Raw genomic sequence first — 17,861 nt, forward strand, 5'->3', positions numbered from 1 at the left:
TCTTTACCAAAAGCTAATTCTAAAAAGAGGATTCAAAAGCCTAACCACATGATTGGAGTGTGAAAGAATTGTGATTGTGACCTGCCAGCCAAAACAGCACTATTAACTCAAACCCCTTTAATACATCGACATAGCATGGTCAACATTTGTCACGCTTGGCTTCAGTATCACAGACAGAGTACAACGGAATTCAGTGCTAGTCATAAAACAATGGAAAAAAAAGTACTAAACTGAAGATTGAACTTGGACATGACAGCTACACCGACCACCATGCATCAAACAAACAGACAAAAAACATCGAACCCCCCCAGACTATGTGATGTAAGTAACAAACCTAATTTAGAGAGAGCAAATGTTATGTTTATTTTGATAAAGAAATATTTTGATAAAGAAACATTCGTGTAACCAGTAACCCTCTTACTCTTATAGTTGATAGGTCTTAAACAAAAGTCGATTATTTAAGTCAGGATTCACTACGTTCATCATAGTTAAGTTAACACTTTTGAAGATACCGAAAGGAAGATAGTTTTAGTACAAGAGTTTTACTGTCCGAAGGTCACATTTCTACGATCCCAACAAAACAGCGATGAGAAGAACAATACAGACACAAAACATTTGAACACTAACTTCCCACATCACATAATTTGCCAAAATGTCATAACACAACAAAATGGACACTGGAATTATTGAAATAAAACATAACTTCTTAAACAAAAGAGAACCAGACTAGAGAAAGATCGACAATTTCTTCAGTGTTCTTTCACCATCATCCTCATAACTTATTGTTGTACCAGTACACACCTTTCTTGTCACCTTCCCTGTCCGGTTCTACATAGATACACTCCTTTGCCTCCCTATACATGGCCACATACCATGGTGTTCCGTCGAACTGGTAATAGTCACCGAGTATTGGCTTTATCGCCTTTGTAGCTTCCATCGCATTATAATGCGGCATTGTCGAGAACAGATGATGAGCCACATGTGTGTCCGTGATGTTGTGGAACACCTTATTCAAGATTCCATAGTCTCTGTCTACGGTAGCCAAAGCTCCCCTAAGCCAATCCCACTCGGATGAATCGTAGTGAGGCAACGCAGGATGAGTGTGCTGCAAGTAAGTGATCAAGACGAGGAACGCGTTCACTATCAGAAGTGGTACTCCGTAGAGGCAGATCATCGAGGCCAATCCTTGTGCAGCGGCGTAACGGTAAAGCCCAAAACAGACTGCTAGAATACCGGCATCAGAGAGATATATCTGGAGGCGTTCACGGTCGTTGTAGATGGGAGCGTTGGGGAAGAAATGGCAAGCGAACCCGTCGTATGGTCTGCCGGAGACGTTAAAGGCCAAGTACAAGGGCCACCCGAGGACAAACTGGACGGTCAACATCATGATGCGTCCAGCAGGGTTGTTGAGGTATTTGCCATACCACTTGATAGCGGACTTCTGCTTTGGGACAAATACTTCATCTCTTTCGAGGGATCCTGTGTTGGAATGGTGACGGCGATGACTGTACTTCCAGGAGAAGTAAGGGACGAGAAGGAAGGAATGGAAGATAAGACCGACTGTGTCATCGAGCCACTGGTAGTCGCTGAATGCGTGGTGACCGCATTCGTGGGCTATGACCCAGACACCGGTTAGGACACAGCCTTGACAAGCCCAATAGAGGGGCCAAGCCAAGTAAGAGAGAGGCTGAGGGAGGAGAGAAAAGTAATTGGTGGCGACGTAGTAGAAGCAGGAGGCAATAATGATGTCAGTGATAAGGTAGGAGAAAGAGCGAGGGATAGAGCGTTTGAAACACTGCGGTGGGATTGCTTTCTTCAGATCTCCCAGCGTGAACGGTGGTTTCTCGCAGGGCACACGCTTTATGGCATCGGTTTCAGATTTCTTGGAAGAAGAAGAAGGAACTGGCATTCTTCCACCTGCACCCATGATTCTGCAAAAGAAACATAGAGCAAAGAAAAATCAAAAAGCTGAAACTCAAGAAAGGAATTGTTTGTTTATCACACTAATTGACAAATTTTGCATGCACTAGAAAACGAGGTGGTAATGATCAAATCAACAAACTAGTAATAATTATTATTATTCAGAGATGAGGTTGTGAAAGGGATTGCCACAAAAAAGGAAAGTGCGTGGACCAAAACGAACAAAAAGAGCAGAGAAGCGGCGTAAAGTAAGAAACCAAAGAAAGGAAACCCATTGACGTTGAGAACACGACTGCTACTACTAATAAGATTTCAATACGACAGGTCACAATCTCTTTATTGTGGTTATCATCATCAGTTTCTTGTAATTAAATTCAATCAAAAACAAAAGTTCTCTTATGAATACCACCAAGTAGACCCCAAAAGAAAAAGAAAAAACAATAGAGAAAGTAAATGGATCAATCAAAATCACAAATCCTCCTGAATACAACCAAGTTGGCAAACAAGTCCAAAGGAAACAGTTTCTAAGTGATGTATACTATATACCACCGAATTTTGCCGACATCATATGTCAGATATTTAAATATGTCTTTATGGATCTATAATATTAACAAGTCATGCAACTCATTATTTTGCATCTGAATCTACTACGCATCTGATCCTGAATTACCCTAATTCCAACTTCATTGTAAAGTTTATGAGAATCAATCAGTGAAACTTTTTTTTTTGTCTATTTAAAAAGTTTTATCATCAATCTTAAGACCCGGTAGGCATAGGTCAAATCCATAAGAGATTCAACACGGCAATTCAAAGCAAATTTTACACAAACAAAATTAGGGAAAACTGAATATATTACAGATCTTTAAATAAATAAAAAATAAAAAAAACCAGGGACGTGAAACTGATAAGAGAATTTTATGGTGATTCTCACTATTCTACCAACCCAACAAAAATAAAATAAAAATATCTAAAGAAGAATGGGTCAAAGCAGCACTTCATTTTTGACAAAGAAAACAAATAAAAAAATCATAGCATTAACATATCGTTTTCATGGATGACCCAAGGCACTAGTAATCATTATATGAATAAGAACTCATTGTAACAACATCAGATTTCTCAACTAAAGAAAAAAACAGAGCATCGAGACCAGATCTAAGGTTGAATGCAAGACATATAAGCCAGATCTATATAATGAAATCGGTTTTTATTTAAAAAAACATCGGAAATGAGATAGTGCGGGAGAAAGAAAAAGAAAAAAAAAACACAGAACAGACCAGACGAGACGTAAATGAATCGAAATCGGAAATGAGAAGGACGGACCTGGAGCTGACGTAGGGGGGGGGGAGATTTGACTTAACGATGGTTCGTTAAAAACGATGAAGAAGAAGAAACCCCCTACGAGGAAGAAGCTCCTCCGCAGAAAGAACCTCTCTCTCTCTCTCTCTCTCTTTTTTTTTTGTTGTTGAAGGAATTGGTGTATGTGGTGGCTCCTTCTCTCTCTCTCTCTCTTTCAGGTCAGATGCGAATGGGGAGAGACAAGGGGCTTTAAATGGGAAAGGCCTTTGGGTCGAAGGTTAGAGAGATATGTGATGAATGACACTGACACCTTTCTCTCTCTCTCTCTCTCTCTCTCTACATTTGTACATACTGGGCCCCCCACCCCCTCTTTTCTTTCCTCTCATCTTTTATTTTCTCTATATTCAAAACAATAATATCTGCTTTTTACAGCAAACTTAAACCATATTTATATACATAATGCAAAACAAGATACAGTAAAATTAACTTTTTAAAATATCACGTTCTAAAATACTTTATAAATTAGTTTGTCGCTCCACGTATAAATTTATAACTATTAAAAATGTATTGAAACTTTAACTAATTTCTGAAATTTATGTTGAATACCATATAACTATTTTTTTTTGTTGTTGTTGAAGTCTTGAAGATGTTTTTACTGTTAAATAGAGAATCATATAAAAAGGAATGAATCGTATTTGATGGCAACACATCGTAGTGCCAACTCAATAGACATGCCAAATCTTTCACCATTTTTAACTTAACCTATTTACTACTCTATAAACTACCACCAATTGGATGGACCATTTTCATATTTATTTATGTTTCTCTATTTTTAGTTTTGTTTCTTTCTTTATTTTTACTTTTTTGCTATTGCAGACAATTTAATTTGGTAAAGAATCTTTTTTTTTTCTTTTTCTTGGGGTTGTGAAAATTCGTCTATATTTTAATGTCGATTATATATATTAATATATAAAATAAATTATATGGTGGTATATTAATTTGGTGTCTTAAAAATGAGGAAACGTCCTTGGCGACTTATTACAAGTCGTAAGCTAATAATGGTGGCGGGAAAAGGGCTACAAGTGGAGAAAGAGAGTTTTTACGTTTGGCTTCTTCTGTCATGTGAATTTTTTATATATTAACATTAAAAAACAAAACAAAAAACATAAAATATCTACAGACATCGCTTTGTGGTGGACTGGTGGTCACGTGGATACCCAAACGTGATGTACTCTTTTTGTAGATTCGTGCGGATTTTTTTCTCTTCTTTTTAATGCTTTCAGTTGTACCCTCTTTTTTATAGTACTATTATTAACTAATTAGGCCTATATAATAATCAAATTAGGTGGCGGACGAAAAAAACTAGTAGGCGATGACAAGTTATGCAATTAAAATAGTAACGTGTATTTTGATTAAATAAGTCATTTGCTTTTTTTTTTTCTAAGCATTACCGCTTATAACGACACTCCTTAATTTCAACATATTTTTTAAGTCTAATCACCAACCATTATTTTGTTTTCTTTCTTCAACTGTACTGTTTCTATCAGTGACGGATTTTTAAGACCATCTTAAACAAGAAGCACTTAAAAGAATACATGTGTACTTGTGCTGTTGACAAAACAAAAAAAAAAACAGCATGTGCCGTGTTATTATTATTTTTTTTTTGGCTCAACAACAACTTAATATTAACCAACAAGTTCAATTACACATTGTCGCATGTGCCGTGTTATTTTGTTCTGTTACTCGACCTAGTTTGTATTAAGATCACTTAAAGAACAAAAATTATATTCTTACCAATGTTATTTTTCATATTTAACCAGATTTTTGTGCTTACAAATGTTTATTACTGATTGACGTTCAAATGGTTTTCAATTCATATTACGAAACTGTTTGAATTAGCAAAGACTCAACATATTCAGAAAACCATATGAAATATAAATAAGTGACTCACACATATGAAGACATAACAGAGAAAACAAGAATATGAATATAAGGCGTCGTACAATCCTAATCACTGTTTCTAAGTCTTGTCAATCAGGCTCTCCATCCCTCCCCCATCTCAATTCAAACTCAGATCATTTTAACCAACAAACCTAATCTCTAAAAAAACACCAAATGGAAAGATAAAAAAAAAAACTTACAATGATCATCAAACTAACATTGTATTCTCATAACCAACAAAAACAGAGTAGGTGAATGATATCAGATATCACCACCACGAAAAGAAGAGACTTGTTTTGCCACCACATTCTCTAACGCAAGCAACACCCTAGGCGATCCCTGACCTGCGTAGTTCTGCTTCACCATGAGCAAAGTGACATCTATCACCAAATGTACAGCTTCCTTTAGAGAATCTCTCACAGATCTTTGTCTTGTAGTTGCTCCCTGGATGTGGTTTCCCTTCTGAACCCATGCCGCCACCGCCACCTCCACCACCAGGTGGTTTCTTAGCTGCTGAATTAAGCCTCCCAATCAACTCTCTTACCATTGCACTCGCTTCGTTTATCTGCTCAAATGATCCTTCAAGCTCAATGTTCTTCAGGTTCGGATCTCTCTCATGATCTTGAATTGATAACTTTGCCCCCGTCTGACGACATATCTGCTTTGAACTGACTCCACCTTTTCCAATGATTGCACCGGCTAAAGAGGCATCAACACTGATTTTGGCTGTTGCTGAGGCACCAAAGCTAGAGACATGGCCAGGCCCAGAATCTCCTCTCCCTGAGAATCGCCCTCCACTACCCATGTTTCTGGGAGCTTGAGGCATGGGTGGTCCCATATTTGTCAACTGCGATACAGCATTGTATCCTCCGGGAACATAATGCAAGAAATGGCAATTCTCTCCAAAAGGACAGCCAGAAGTGCTGCAATAGAAGTATAATACATCAGAGATTTAACCAATGTGAATACAATAGAACAAGAACAAACCATTGAGACACAGAAGAAATGGAATCTCGATCGATATATTAACAGCAATGTTCATTGCTATGAAAGATTAAAAATATCATTCCAGCTTTGCTTAACGATGATAGACATGTTCAACAGTCATGCAAGAACCTTACCTGACCATAAATAACTATATTTATAAACTCAAAATTACTAATACCCTACCACCAAACATAAGAACATAACACCTTTCTCAACAATTGTCAAAGCTCAAACAAGAGACAAGTATTGGTTGATTTTTTTATCTTATCACCAGTTGAGCTAAATGTTAATCAAATTATATAATCCAGATACGCTTATCTGTTTGTAGTAGCCATGACATTTTCATATAGTAACTTGTTTTTAACTTGTTTACGTACCTGTATAACAACTAACCAATTCATTAGCATACAGTATTACTTACTAATTTCGGGATCAGACTTGCAGGTAGATAACAATTCGAAGATTGATTCATTAAGTAAAAAGGATTATAACCTGAAAAATTTTGTGCATGGCTTCGATTTGCTTCCTAAACCAGTTGATGAATATGATTCCATCTCTGTTCCAAACATTAAGTGTTTTCCTTTAGTTAAAAACTTATCTGAAGTTCAATGTATAGCTTTAGAATCCAATATAACATTCATCTATATGAAAACTAAGGCCTCAAATCAAAAGATGTATAATTTTTAGAATGTTTTCATGATTAACTAACCAACTGGGCACAAGAACACTTGACATAGGAAAAAGGTTTATTCAAACAAGCAAACCCAAGTCTTTGACATGGGTTATATGAAGAGGGATTAAACTAAAAGAAAATAAAAATTCAGGAAACAGTGACTTTTAGTAATAAAAGCTGATACACATCATCACTGAATTGAATACATGATAAGATTCAGATTTACTTTAGATATATAAAAAAAGGCCAGAACTTTTCGCAGTAATCTCGTTAATTAACCAGATAAGTGATCAAGCAGAACACGAAATCACCAGAAAAAGCACGAACAAAATTTGCCTCCTAGTAAATCTCATAACTAGGTATAAAAAAAAAAACCCTACTTTTTATCTAGAACTAAAGATCTCGAATTTGAACCTCTATCAAGACCAATAAGAACTAAAAAGATTCAGTATAAAACTGAACAGAGAATTCAAGTAGCTGAAGAGTAAAAGGAAGTAAGAAAAAAGTGAAAGAACTAACCTTGCTTAGACTTCTTGAATCCGCCGCCATTGGAGTTGAATGAGCCAGCTTCAGGCCGTCCTCTCTTACGAACATCCATGTCTAAGTACAGATCCGAGTCTAAAAGCAGAAATCGATAATCCTAAAGTCTAGAGAGAGCGAATCGGAGAAGACAAATCGAAATCGGATTAGGGAAAAAAAGAGAGTAAGAGAGAATAAGCGAGAAAAATAAACCTAACCCTAAGGTAGTTGTCGTCGAGAGAAGAGGAAAATATGAGATTTTTACTTCTTTTCTTTTTTCTTTTTCCTTTTCTAAATAACTCTTCCCGGTTTTTTTTATTGGAACACTAAACCGGAGTGGTCCAATGCATAAAAGTAAAATATACCGAAATGTCCCAAAATTAAACCGGAGTATTAATTAGCTTTTAACGTGAGCCGCGTATCATGACGTCATGTTTTCCTTATTTGATCAACAAAATGAACCTTGTATCGACCAGCCCAGTAAACTCGGCTTATATAATCCTTCTTACATTCTAAGGAGGCCCACAAGACACATTCGACAAGTGTATAATGAAATTGCCTGCCACAAATTTTCAGTTTAGAAAGCACCATACAATTTCAAATATCATCAATCATAGGATAAAATGATCTTTATGAAACATTTGGGATTTGTGGAAGCACTTGATTAATCGTTTGATTGGTTTTCTTTTTTAACCCGCAAGTAATGGAAGAAACAAAAAAAAATACAATGTCCAATAGGAAAAATTCAAAAGCTTAAAGCTGAGAGACATTCTTGAATGATGACTCCATAAGTATTCCCTACAAGAACCAAAAAAAGTAAGGCTACTAATACCCGTAATGGTTGAATCTTGCCAAAGGCAAAAACAACTACTACTAATACCCATAAGGGTTGAATCTTGCCATTGCCATAGGCAACAAGTTGGACGTCCTTGTGCTCTTCCCTAAAATGTTCCTTTGCCATCACAAAATCATCTTTTTCATCCTCATGAGCCTTCTTGATTCCTTCCTCAGGTTCCAACTCCGCAAGCCTAGACGAAACGTCTGGATCAACCAACAAGTCAGAAACATTACGACCATCATCAAGATCAGTTTGAGGTTGAGGAATTATGTCGTCTTTGCTTTCTTGACCAGCCAAGATGTATTTGTCTTTGTGCTCTTCACTAACATGTTCCTTCGCCTTCTCAAAATCATCTTTTTCATCGTCATGAGCATTCTTGATTCCTTCTTCAGATTCTAACTCCGCAAGCTTAGACGACCAATCTGAATCAACCAACAAGTCATCAGAAACATTATGACCATCATCAAGATCAGTTTGAGGTTGGGGAATTATGTCGTCTTTCCTTTCTTGACTAGCCAATATGTATTTGTTCCTCAAACCCTCAGCGTTGTCCTGAGCTGTGCGACTCAAACTTTCTTTTCCATCTAATAGCATCTCGCACGCAGCATTCTTCACAAACATCACACCCTCTTCCGTCGTCAGATTACTAATCTTCAAACCCACTTCTTCTTCTTCATAATCTCCCATTCCACTAGTAATCTCTTCAATCAGTTCCAAATCTTGTTCAGATACTTGCATCAAATCAGTCTCATCGCAGACAGCTACCAATGGTTTATTCAGAAACAGAGACTTTAAGCTATGTAAAAGAGCAGCCTGGTGTGGAATGCTGTAACCACATGAACCTGAAACATCCATAAAGAACAAAACAAGAGCAGATGAAAGATGACGAGCCAATGTGGCGATAACAGTAGAGTCTCCGAATGTAGGCGTATTCAAAACTCCAGGTGCATCAATCACTTGGTACATCAAATCCTTGTATTCAGTATGGCCAACAACAACATTCACTGACTTTGTGGTGGTGTAATCATGATCACTAGCTCCGGTGTTGATGTTGACTCCGTTCATAAAGCAAGCCTTGTCCACATTGTCGGGGTACCCACAAACCACGAGAGTTGGAGTGCTTAAGTCAACGGAAGGAAGCCGTGCCATGCGTTGTCTGATCTGCTCTAGATAAGCCAAAGCAGGAGTGATTTCGTTGATTACATCAAACATTTGTCCAACAGCACTCGCTTTAAGTGCTTTGCACTGCTTCAAAGATTCAACAAACTCGAGTTGCGTAACGTAATCAATAGAGATATTGGTAATCATGTGTTTAGCAGTATTCACTTGACCTAGAGACAACTCGTACTCATCTCTATCAAAACTGGAGCGAAGAAGGTCGATGTAGAAAGGGTTGATCTCATCGAAGCTAGGAAACTCGTCTATGATGGTGGAGAGCTTTTGACAAAAAGTGAGCTCTGTCTTCTTAACCTTGCGTGTGTAGAATTGACGGTGATGGTTGATGTTGAAATCCTTAAGGAGAACTTTTGGAGTCTGACGATGAACATGGAGCAAGGTGACATCAACGAACTCGTTTCCGATGGGGACAACCTTAATGTTCTTGAAATCATCATACTGCACCATCGTTTTTTACATAGAGGAAGAATACATCTAATAAGAAGAAGCTTTTGGTTATGTGACTTGGGGGGAGTCGAAAGGGCAAACGATAGAGGATTATGCCAAATCTATAACAAAATATATATTTAACCTTCCAATTTTTAAAATAAATTTTTTTATATGTACTATATAAATTTGACGGATTTGTCAAGGGAAAAAAATTTGTAAAATACAAAAGACAAAATAACATGGTGAATATTTTAATTGTCATTTACTACATAATTTTCATATATTAAAGATTATAAAAAAAAAGTTAGAATACCAAATTAGTTAATTTTGTTTTCTAAAAACGATTTACATTAGTAAAAAAATTTGCAAAAAAAAAAAGAAAAATAAGGAAGGCAAAACAAAAGAGGTCAAGGAATCTCTACGTTGCTTCTTCTATTCTATTATTTTGACGGACAAGCACAGCTTCTTCTCTCTTCCTCTTTCTTCATTCTTCTTCTCCCTTTCTCGACTTTGTACGAATAATAGCAAATTCTCATCATCATCATCATCATCATCATCAATCTCCGATCATCTTCCGTTCATCTGCTTTCCATGGTCTTCTCCCCGATTCTCAGATGAAATCTATTGAAACCCCGATCCCAGTCAATCTCTTCTTCTTCTTCAGGTATTATTATAAAATCCCCTTTCGTGAGCTATCATCTCCGATCATCTTCCGTTCATCTCATCTTTGTTTGTTTCTTTCTATCGCTTTTTTGGTTTAGATTTTACATATTTCCTGCTCTCCATTAGCTTTAGATTTTGGGTTGCTGTTGTTTTGTGGTATCATGAAATTATGCCTTCAAAATCTCAGTTCGTTTCTCGTAGGGATTACTACGACGAAATCGCACCAAGCTGATGTAGAATAATCGCATAGTCCCAAGTTTGATATGGAAATCGATTCTGTAAAAAATCAACCATCCTCGATCGGAAATGAATGGAATATGCTGCAAATTGCAACGGTTAGGTAAGTGTTTGCTGTGTTAGCTCTCTCATCTTAAAGCCTGCTGCTATGAATACATCATCTGACTAGATAATTTAGCTGCATCATCCTTAAAGGCTCTGCTATGAATACATTCATTGTAGAGCTGTTTCCATGAGAAACCAGGTCACATTGGATATTGTGCAATGTAATATCAATGTTTGAGTCAAGGCTGCTGCTATTTTCAGCATCCATCATTCCATCTCACCTGCATTTGAAGGCAAATTTCATTGTTGATAACATACACATCGAACTTACGGTATGCATTTTTTATGGCAGGTCTAGTTATATCTCTTGGGAGGTAAACTCAGGAACATTTACATGGTCAAATCATAGTCTGTCACAGGTTACACTCTCTAAAACAAATACTTGTGCTTACAACCAAAATCCTACGCTCCAATCCCTAACAATTTAATCCTTCACACATTTTACTGACAACAAATTTAGAGGATGAAGACTCCCTTCCATCTTCTTACGAAGCAACCTCTTCAGCATTTCTTTGTCTGCTGACTGAGCGAGCACAAATGTTTCTTCTTAACTCCTGATGACCACCATATCCTGAGTAAAACAGCCAGACAGCTTTTCTCTCATCCATGTTGCATTGGATGATCATGCGAATATGGTGGGTCTCCATCTGATCATTTACAACAAGTATACCAGATCAAACCAAATTATATGAATTTAAGAAGAAGAAGATGCATACAATCAAGGTTTGAGAAGGAAGACCCATAATTAAACCTATTCATGTATTTACAGGTCATAATTGAAGCTTGCAGTCACAAGTCGAGAAAGCGTGTGTTAACCAACCCTCTTATTATTATTTCTAGGATTAAAACTGTAATGATTCTTGATATTGTTATCATCAGGCCACAAAAATTTAATGGTGAGTAAACTATTATTCTGAGGTTGCAAACGAAATGTAGCATGCTTTTGTAATGATTACCGATTTCGCCATCAGAAGTATCAGCAAGCCTTGCAATGGCAGCTATGAGTGCCTGTTCATGTTCCTGCATCACAAACTTGTAATATTATTCTCTGAGTACAACATAATATTAGGTATTATAATATTATTCTCTGAGTACAACATAATATTATTCTCTGCATCACAAACTTGTAATATTAGGTATTAATCTCAAACCTTGAGCATTTTCTTGGCCTTATCGAGCTCGAGCGGATCAGGATGCGTAGTATCGAAAACTCTCTCCACCTAAAACAAAACTTTGATGTTAGAAACAGCCATTGCGCGTAACGGGCACACAACAGATAAAACAAACTTACCTCCTTCACAAGCGAGTCCGTGTTGAACAATTCAATATCTTCAGAGGAAGTTCTACAACCACCACCACCATTCTGTTGTGCTGGTGGTGGTACAAGTTCTCTTCTTGGTTGATGAATTCTCGGTCCTCTCCCTCTGCCAACATGGATTTGGCTTTGGCTTCTTCGGTTACCACGGAATGATCCACTTCCATGTCCTATGTTTAAAGCTACTCCACTATCCTCCCCATCCCACCTTATATCTTCCGGTGGTATCTTCAAGATCATCACCATGTTCAGACACCAAATCGTTTACCAAAACAGATGTAGCCACATGCAAAGATCTATTAAGACAATCTTCATGTAACGCTTACCTCCTTAAGATCGACCCATTCCCATGTTTCATTAACTGCGTGTATATCATACACCAAAGCATGCCGACCCTGTAAGAAATAAAACAAATGCATATGTATTGCACAACCCATAGACAAATCACAGACTTTTACAAAAAACCAATCTATCTACCCAATTAGCAATCTACACTCTGTGACCAAAAAATAGTACCTCATCTGCGTTATACTGGGTTATAATCGCTTCATAGAAGTGGTTATCTTCAGGCCACTTTGTCCACACTTTTCTTCCGATCAGAGCTTCAGCAGATTCATTTCCTGATATTCCACCGGATACCACACGATTATTGAATGACCTGTTTCCAGCCGCACCAATTGATGGATGATACTGCATGCATATCACACAGATAATTGGTCAAGAAATAACATAAAACAACACAAAGAGATAAACAGAAGAAAGCACAAAAGAACCATAAATAAGGCAAATACGGCTAGAATAACATACGACTTACAGATGGGAATGTTTTCTGTTTCTTTCGGGAAGCTGAGAAAGTGGGACTAGGAAGAACATTAAAAGGCTGAATAGTTGCATGTCTAGTGTTCTGGCTTCCGCCTCCCTGTCTCCAATCTCTGGTACAATTCCATGATAAAACATATATTTAAATCAACAATATTGATAACACATTAATGTTTTGTTTTTGCTCGTTCAAGAATGCAAATAAACAATCTGACCTTATCCTGTGGATAGTATCATCCTTATCGACCCTACTCAGAAGCTCTCGATGCTCGTCATCAGATACTCTCAGTTCTTTACGCAGTTCGGTTATCAAGCTTTCTTTTTCCTAAATTTCAGAAATGGTACAACCAATAGAATCCATAGATTTAGCCATGAGACTGAAAGAACACATAACAAACCAATCAATGCAAAGGAGGAAGAGAGTACCCAAGAAATTGCATCAGACTGCGCTTTAAATGCCCGTAAAACAGCTGTATATGCTTCCTGCTCAAGTTGATGAATTTGTATCTCCATATCGCTATGTAGTTTAGTTACAAAGAACTCCCATCCAAACGAAAGCTATCCCTTTTAAAGCTTTACTGTCATGTAGAAAACAGTTGCTATCAGTAATTTACAGAACTAGAATGTGTGCTACTACTTATCAATATTCTCGTACAAGTAAGATAATGGACTCATAATCCAACTAGATTACCATTCCCAAGATGCTTAGACAAATACATACTTATTTCTATAGAAATCGAGGCCAGCCACAGCTAATTTAACATGGAAGATAGGTTGCAGCAGTATAAACAATAAAACACAATTTCCCCTAATTCAATAAAATCAAGAAAGCTGAATACTTTTTTTTCGAAACCCTAAATCCTAACCTCGGTTAACCATTCCCTAAAACCCTCTTTAAATCTTCCGAGCCTAAAACTAGCCGAAACAGTGTTGAATTAGACAAGACCTTCAACGGAGATATATCTCAATGAGCAGATGAGCTAACACAAGGTTCGACATGGAACGCCTAAATCCCTAATTGCTCCAAATAAGATTCAAAAGGGGCAGAAACGTTATACATACCTCTGATTTCAGAAATTTTGAAGAAAACCCCACAGGAGGGTTTATCTTATCGACAGATTCAGATACGAAACCCTAAAAAGATCGAAATCGAAACTTGACCCGCGAAAAGAGCAATGAAGGGATTAAAGGGTTCGACGTGCGTTCGATGAAACGAAGAATTGAGGAAATTGAAAGAATTTGAAACACAAAAAAAAACGAACTTTTTGTTTCCCTCTCGAGAGAAACGATCTTTTTGAAAGAGAAAGGGCAGAAACAGAGGAGAGACCTACGATCGAGATTTCTCCGGGACTCGGATTGGGGATGGCGTCGGAATCGCCGAACAGTCGTTTTAAAGACGAAACGATTCGTTTTGGTATTAAGATCTATAAAAAGGCCCACTAGGAATAGAAACCCGGCCCATGTAGCCTTAATACGTCTATGTTACTTTATTTTTTTTTGTCCAACAATTTATGTCTATGTTACTTTTTTAGTTTTTTATTACCCTTCTTATTCTTTCTTCCTACACAAAACACAAACCCGCACACACGCATGACACATCTATCTAGTTCTAGACTTCTAGTACATGTATCTAAAGACCAGGTAGCTCGAAGTCTTTAGTTTTGTTCGTTTTGCATTGTTGATGGCCGTTGAGAGATCAGTAGCAAGTGAAGAGTGATATGTTGTAGAACCACATACTGTATATATTAAAGAGATTCCTTTATTGAATATCTCAACAACATTCTTACCATTTTCTTAACATTAAAACTCTTACAAGGAACAAATTAACTTGGTAGGCGGTGATAATTATTAGCACAAAACAACATAAATTAAAACATTTCACCAGCCATTAAACCAAATCAACAAGCCTTAATAAGTGGGATCCCACAGAGACAGAGGTTATGAGAGAAGGCAGATGGTTCACTGGTCTGAAGGAAACCTCCACGTGGGATTTTACCGCAGAGACGATTGTAGCTCACGTTGAAACGCTCTAGACGTAGGTTAGTCAGCTGCTGAGGAATCTTCCCAAAGATTCGGTTTTGGCTCAGATCCAACGTAAGTATGCTCTTAGCGAACTTAACCTTTGAGAGATCGAACTGAAACATGTTTCTCGACAGATCCACTTGTACTGTTGTTTTGTTCCGTCCGAAGAACATCGAACCATCTCCTACGAAACTGTTTCCCGACAGAAACACTGAGTTGAAGTCGTGTTTTGACAACGACTCCGGTATTTTTCCTGCAATTCAGGTTTATTAAACCGGGATCTACAAATTCACCTTAATCTGTAGTTGCTTAATCCGGAAATATAATTAATTAACTTTAAATCCCAATATATAACATCTTTAAAGATGTACTATTAAATAGATAAAAAATGATGGTTTTACTTTTTACCTGAGAGCCTGTTGTTAGACAAGTCGAGTCCAGGGACGTTGCCAACAAAAGAACCGAAAGAGTTTGGTATAGAACCGGTTAGCTTATTATCGTTGACGTGAATGGCTTCGAGCTTTGGCATCTGAGAAAGCGTACCGGGAATTGGACCGGTCAGTTGGTTCTCGGAAAGGCCCAAGTAGGTGAGGTTCTTGAGGTCGCTGATGTTATCAGGAATCGGACCGGAGANGCCAACATGGATTTGGCTTTGGCTTCTTCGGTTACCACGGAATGATCCACTTCCATGTCCTATGTTTAAAGCTACTCCACTATCCTCCCCATCCCACCTTATATCTTCCGNGGAGAAATTGCTGTACTTAAAGAAGAGGATGTCGAGGCTCTTGAGCTTGGTGATGGCTGGTGGGATGTTTCCGGAGAATTTTTTGGAGGAAAGGGTGAGGTAAGTGACACGACCGTAAGTGCATTCGACGCCGCTCCAGCCGGTACAGCAATCGGTTTGGGGATTCCAAGATGAGAGGAGGGGATGGTTGTTCAGTGATTTCTTGATCTCAAGTAGGGCATTTTTGTCATTTTCAGTGCAGCTGTAAGAAAATGGGAGAGAGACGAAGAGGATGGAGAGGAAGATAGAGAGATGAAGAAGGAGGAGCTTCATTGTGATGATGATTTGATATGTGGTTACTTCGAGCATTGAAACAAGTTCTGATATATAAACAAATATATTTCAATGGAACACAGCTGTGTAAATTTTACTGGTTTTGTACAGTGTGGGTTCTACACTTCTCCTTACGTACAATATTCTTTTCCTAACATAGATTTAATTCATAACGGTACGTATGTATATGCCTTATTAATTTGAATTTTTAAAAATGTTCGTAGATGTGGGAACTATTTTGATTCGCTATATTTNGAACATAAAACAACACAACGAGATAAACAGAAGAAAGCACAAAGGAACCATAAATAAGGCAAATACGGCTAGAACATAAGACTTACAGATGGGAATGTTTTCTGTTTCTTTCGGGAAGCTGAGAAAGTGGGACTCGGAAGAACATTAAAAGGCTGAATAGTTGCATGTCTAGTATTCTGGCTTCCGCCTCCCTGTCTCCAATCTCTGGTAAAATTCCATGATAAAACATATATTTAAATCAACAATATTGATAATACATTAATGTTTTGTTTTGCTGGTTCAAGAATGCAAATAAACAATCTGACCTTATCCTGTGGATAGTATCATCCTTATCGACCCTACTCAGAAGCTCTCGATGCTCGTCATCAGATACTCTCAGTTCTTTACGCAGTTCGGTTATCAAGCTTTCTTTTTCCTAAATTTCAGAAATGGTACAACCAATAGAATCCATAGATTTAGCCATGAGACTGAAAGAAAACATAACAAACCAATCAATGCAAAGGAGGAAGAGAGTACCCAAGAAATTGCATCAGACTGCGCTTTAAAAGCCCGTAAAACAGCTGTATATGCTTCCTGCTCAAGTTGATGAATTTGTATCTCCATATCGCTATGTAGTTTAGTTACAAAGAACTCCCATCCAAACGAAAGCTATCCCTTTTAAAGCTTTACTGTCATGTAGAAAACAGTTGCTATCAGTAATTTACAGAACTAGAATGTGTGCTACTACTTATCAATATTCTCGTACAAGTAAGATAATGGACTCATAATCCAACTAGATTACCATTCCCAAGATGCTTAGACAAATACATACTTATTTCTATAGAAATCGAGGCCAGCCACAGCTAATTTAACATGGAAGATAGGTTGCAGCAGTATAAACAATAAAACACAATTTCCCCTAATTCAATAAAATCAAGAAAGCTGAATACTTTTTTTTCGAAACCCTAAATCCTAACCTCGGTTAACCATTCCCTAAAACCCTCTTTAAATCTTCCGAGCCTAAAACTAGCCGAAACAGTGTTGAATTAGACAAGACCTTCAACGGAGATATATCTCAATGAGCAGATGAGCTAACACAAGGTTCGACATGGAACGCCTAAATCCCTAATTGCTCCAAATAAGATTCAAAAGGGGCAGAAACGTTATACATACCTCTGATTTCAGAAATTTTGAAGAAAACCCCACAGGAGGGTTTATCTTATCGACAGATTCAGATACGAAACCCTAAAAAGATCGAAATCGAAACTTGACCCGCGAAAAGAGCAATGAAGGGATTAAAGGGTTCGACGTGCGTTCGATGAAACGAAGAATTGAGGAAATTGAAAGAATTTGAAACACAAAAAAAAACGAACTTTTTGTTTCCCTCTCGAGAGAAACGATCTTTTTGAAAGAGAAAGGGCAGAAACAGAGGAGAGACCTACGATCGAGATTTCTCCGGGACTCGGATTGGGGATGGCGTCGGAATCGCCGAACAGTCGTTTTAAAGACGAAACGATTCGTTTTGGTATTAAGATCTATAAAAAGGCCCACTAGGAATAGAAACCCGGCCCATGTAGCCTTAATACGTCTATGTTACTTTATTTTTTTTTGTCCAACAATTTATGTCTAT

The 17,861-nt window shown here is 37.6% G+C and overlaps 5 protein-coding genes and 1 long non-coding RNA gene across 12 annotated transcripts; 1 reads left to right on the forward strand and 5 right to left on the reverse strand.

The window, feature by feature from the left end:
• Nucleotides 69-3,506, reverse strand: LOC104776214 (omega-6 fatty acid desaturase, endoplasmic reticulum). 3 transcript variants are annotated; one of them, XR_002037729.1, is made up of 3 exons: nt 3,241-3,506; nt 698-1,931; nt 69-274 (listed from the first exon to the last, which is right to left on the reverse strand). XR_002037729.1 is itself a non-coding variant. In XM_010500237.2 (2 exons), the coding sequence occupies exon 2, from the start codon at nt 1,925-1,927 to the stop codon at nt 773-775; it is 1,155 nt and encodes a 384-aa protein (XP_010498539.1). In that variant the 5' UTR covers nt 1,928-1,931; nt 3,241-3,506; the 3' UTR covers nt 508-772. The 3 variants fall into 3 exon arrangements, 2 of the variants coding, with proteins under 2 accessions (XP_010498539.1, NP_001291954.1); XM_010500237.2 differs by lacking the exon at nt 69-274 and having other exon boundaries at nt 508-1,931; NM_001305025.1 differs by lacking the exons at nt 69-274; nt 3,241-3,506 and having other exon boundaries at nt 773-1,927.
• LOC104776219 (zinc finger CCCH domain-containing protein 36) lies at nt 5,173-7,602 on the reverse strand. Its single transcript, XM_010500250.1, has 3 exons — nt 7,337-7,602; nt 6,637-6,700; nt 5,173-6,080 (listed from the first exon to the last, which is right to left on the reverse strand). The coding sequence occupies exons 1-3, from the start codon at nt 7,413-7,415 to the stop codon at nt 5,486-5,488; spliced, it is 738 nt and encodes a 245-aa protein (XP_010498552.1). The 5' UTR covers nt 7,416-7,602; the 3' UTR covers nt 5,173-5,485.
• On the reverse strand, nt 8,090-9,797 carry LOC104704460 (nucleolar GTP-binding protein 1-like). Its single transcript, XM_010420547.1, has 2 exons — nt 8,217-9,797; nt 8,090-8,134 (listed from the first exon to the last, which is right to left on the reverse strand). The coding sequence occupies exons 1-2, from the start codon at nt 9,795-9,797 to the stop codon at nt 8,090-8,092; spliced, it is 1,626 nt and encodes a 541-aa protein (XP_010418849.1).
• LOC104776309 lies at nt 10,210-11,701 on the forward strand. 2 transcript variants are annotated; one of them, XR_002037944.1, is made up of 4 exons: nt 10,210-10,443; nt 10,644-10,782; nt 11,077-11,143; nt 11,245-11,701. It is a non-coding gene; the product is annotated as an uncharacterized LOC104776309 (long non-coding RNA). The 2 variants fall into 2 exon arrangements; XR_766119.2 differs by having other exon boundaries at nt 10,211-10,443; nt 11,077-11,701.
• LOC104776281 (protein EMSY-LIKE 1-like) lies at nt 11,096-17,716 on the reverse strand. 4 transcript variants are annotated; one of them, XM_010500331.2, is made up of 10 exons: nt 13,981-14,291; nt 13,345-13,491; nt 13,134-13,243; nt 12,914-13,031; nt 12,616-12,789; nt 12,426-12,494; nt 12,076-12,327; nt 11,936-12,004; nt 11,741-11,804; nt 11,096-11,431 (listed from the first exon to the last, which is right to left on the reverse strand). In XM_010500331.2, exons 2-10 carry the CDS (start codon nt 13,429-13,431, stop codon nt 11,385-11,387), a joined length of 990 nt encoding a protein of 329 aa, XP_010498633.1. In that variant the 5' UTR covers nt 13,432-13,491; nt 13,981-14,291; the 3' UTR covers nt 11,096-11,384. The 4 variants fall into 4 exon arrangements, with proteins under 4 accessions (XP_010498633.1, XP_010498621.1, XP_010498642.1 ...); XM_010500319.2 differs by having other exon boundaries at nt 13,345-13,496; XM_010500340.2 differs by lacking the exons at nt 12,914-13,031; nt 13,134-13,243; nt 13,345-13,491; nt 13,981-14,291 and adding exons at nt 16,339-16,456; nt 16,558-16,667; nt 16,769-16,915; nt 17,405-17,716 and having other exon boundaries at nt 11,097-11,431.
• LOC104776272 (polygalacturonase inhibitor-like) lies at nt 14,660-16,014 on the reverse strand. The gene is made up of 3 exons (XM_010500307.2): nt 15,691-16,014; nt 15,349-15,573; nt 14,660-15,193 (listed from the first exon to the last, which is right to left on the reverse strand). Exons 1-3 carry the CDS (start codon nt 15,995-15,997, stop codon nt 14,817-14,819), a joined length of 909 nt encoding a protein of 302 aa, XP_010498609.1. The 5' UTR covers nt 15,998-16,014; the 3' UTR covers nt 14,660-14,816.

This window comes from Camelina sativa, chromosome 1 (genome assembly GCF_000633955.1).
Source record: "Camelina sativa cultivar DH55 chromosome 1, Cs, whole genome shotgun sequence".
Lineage (NCBI taxonomy): Eukaryota > Viridiplantae > Streptophyta > Magnoliopsida > Brassicales > Brassicaceae > Camelina > Camelina sativa.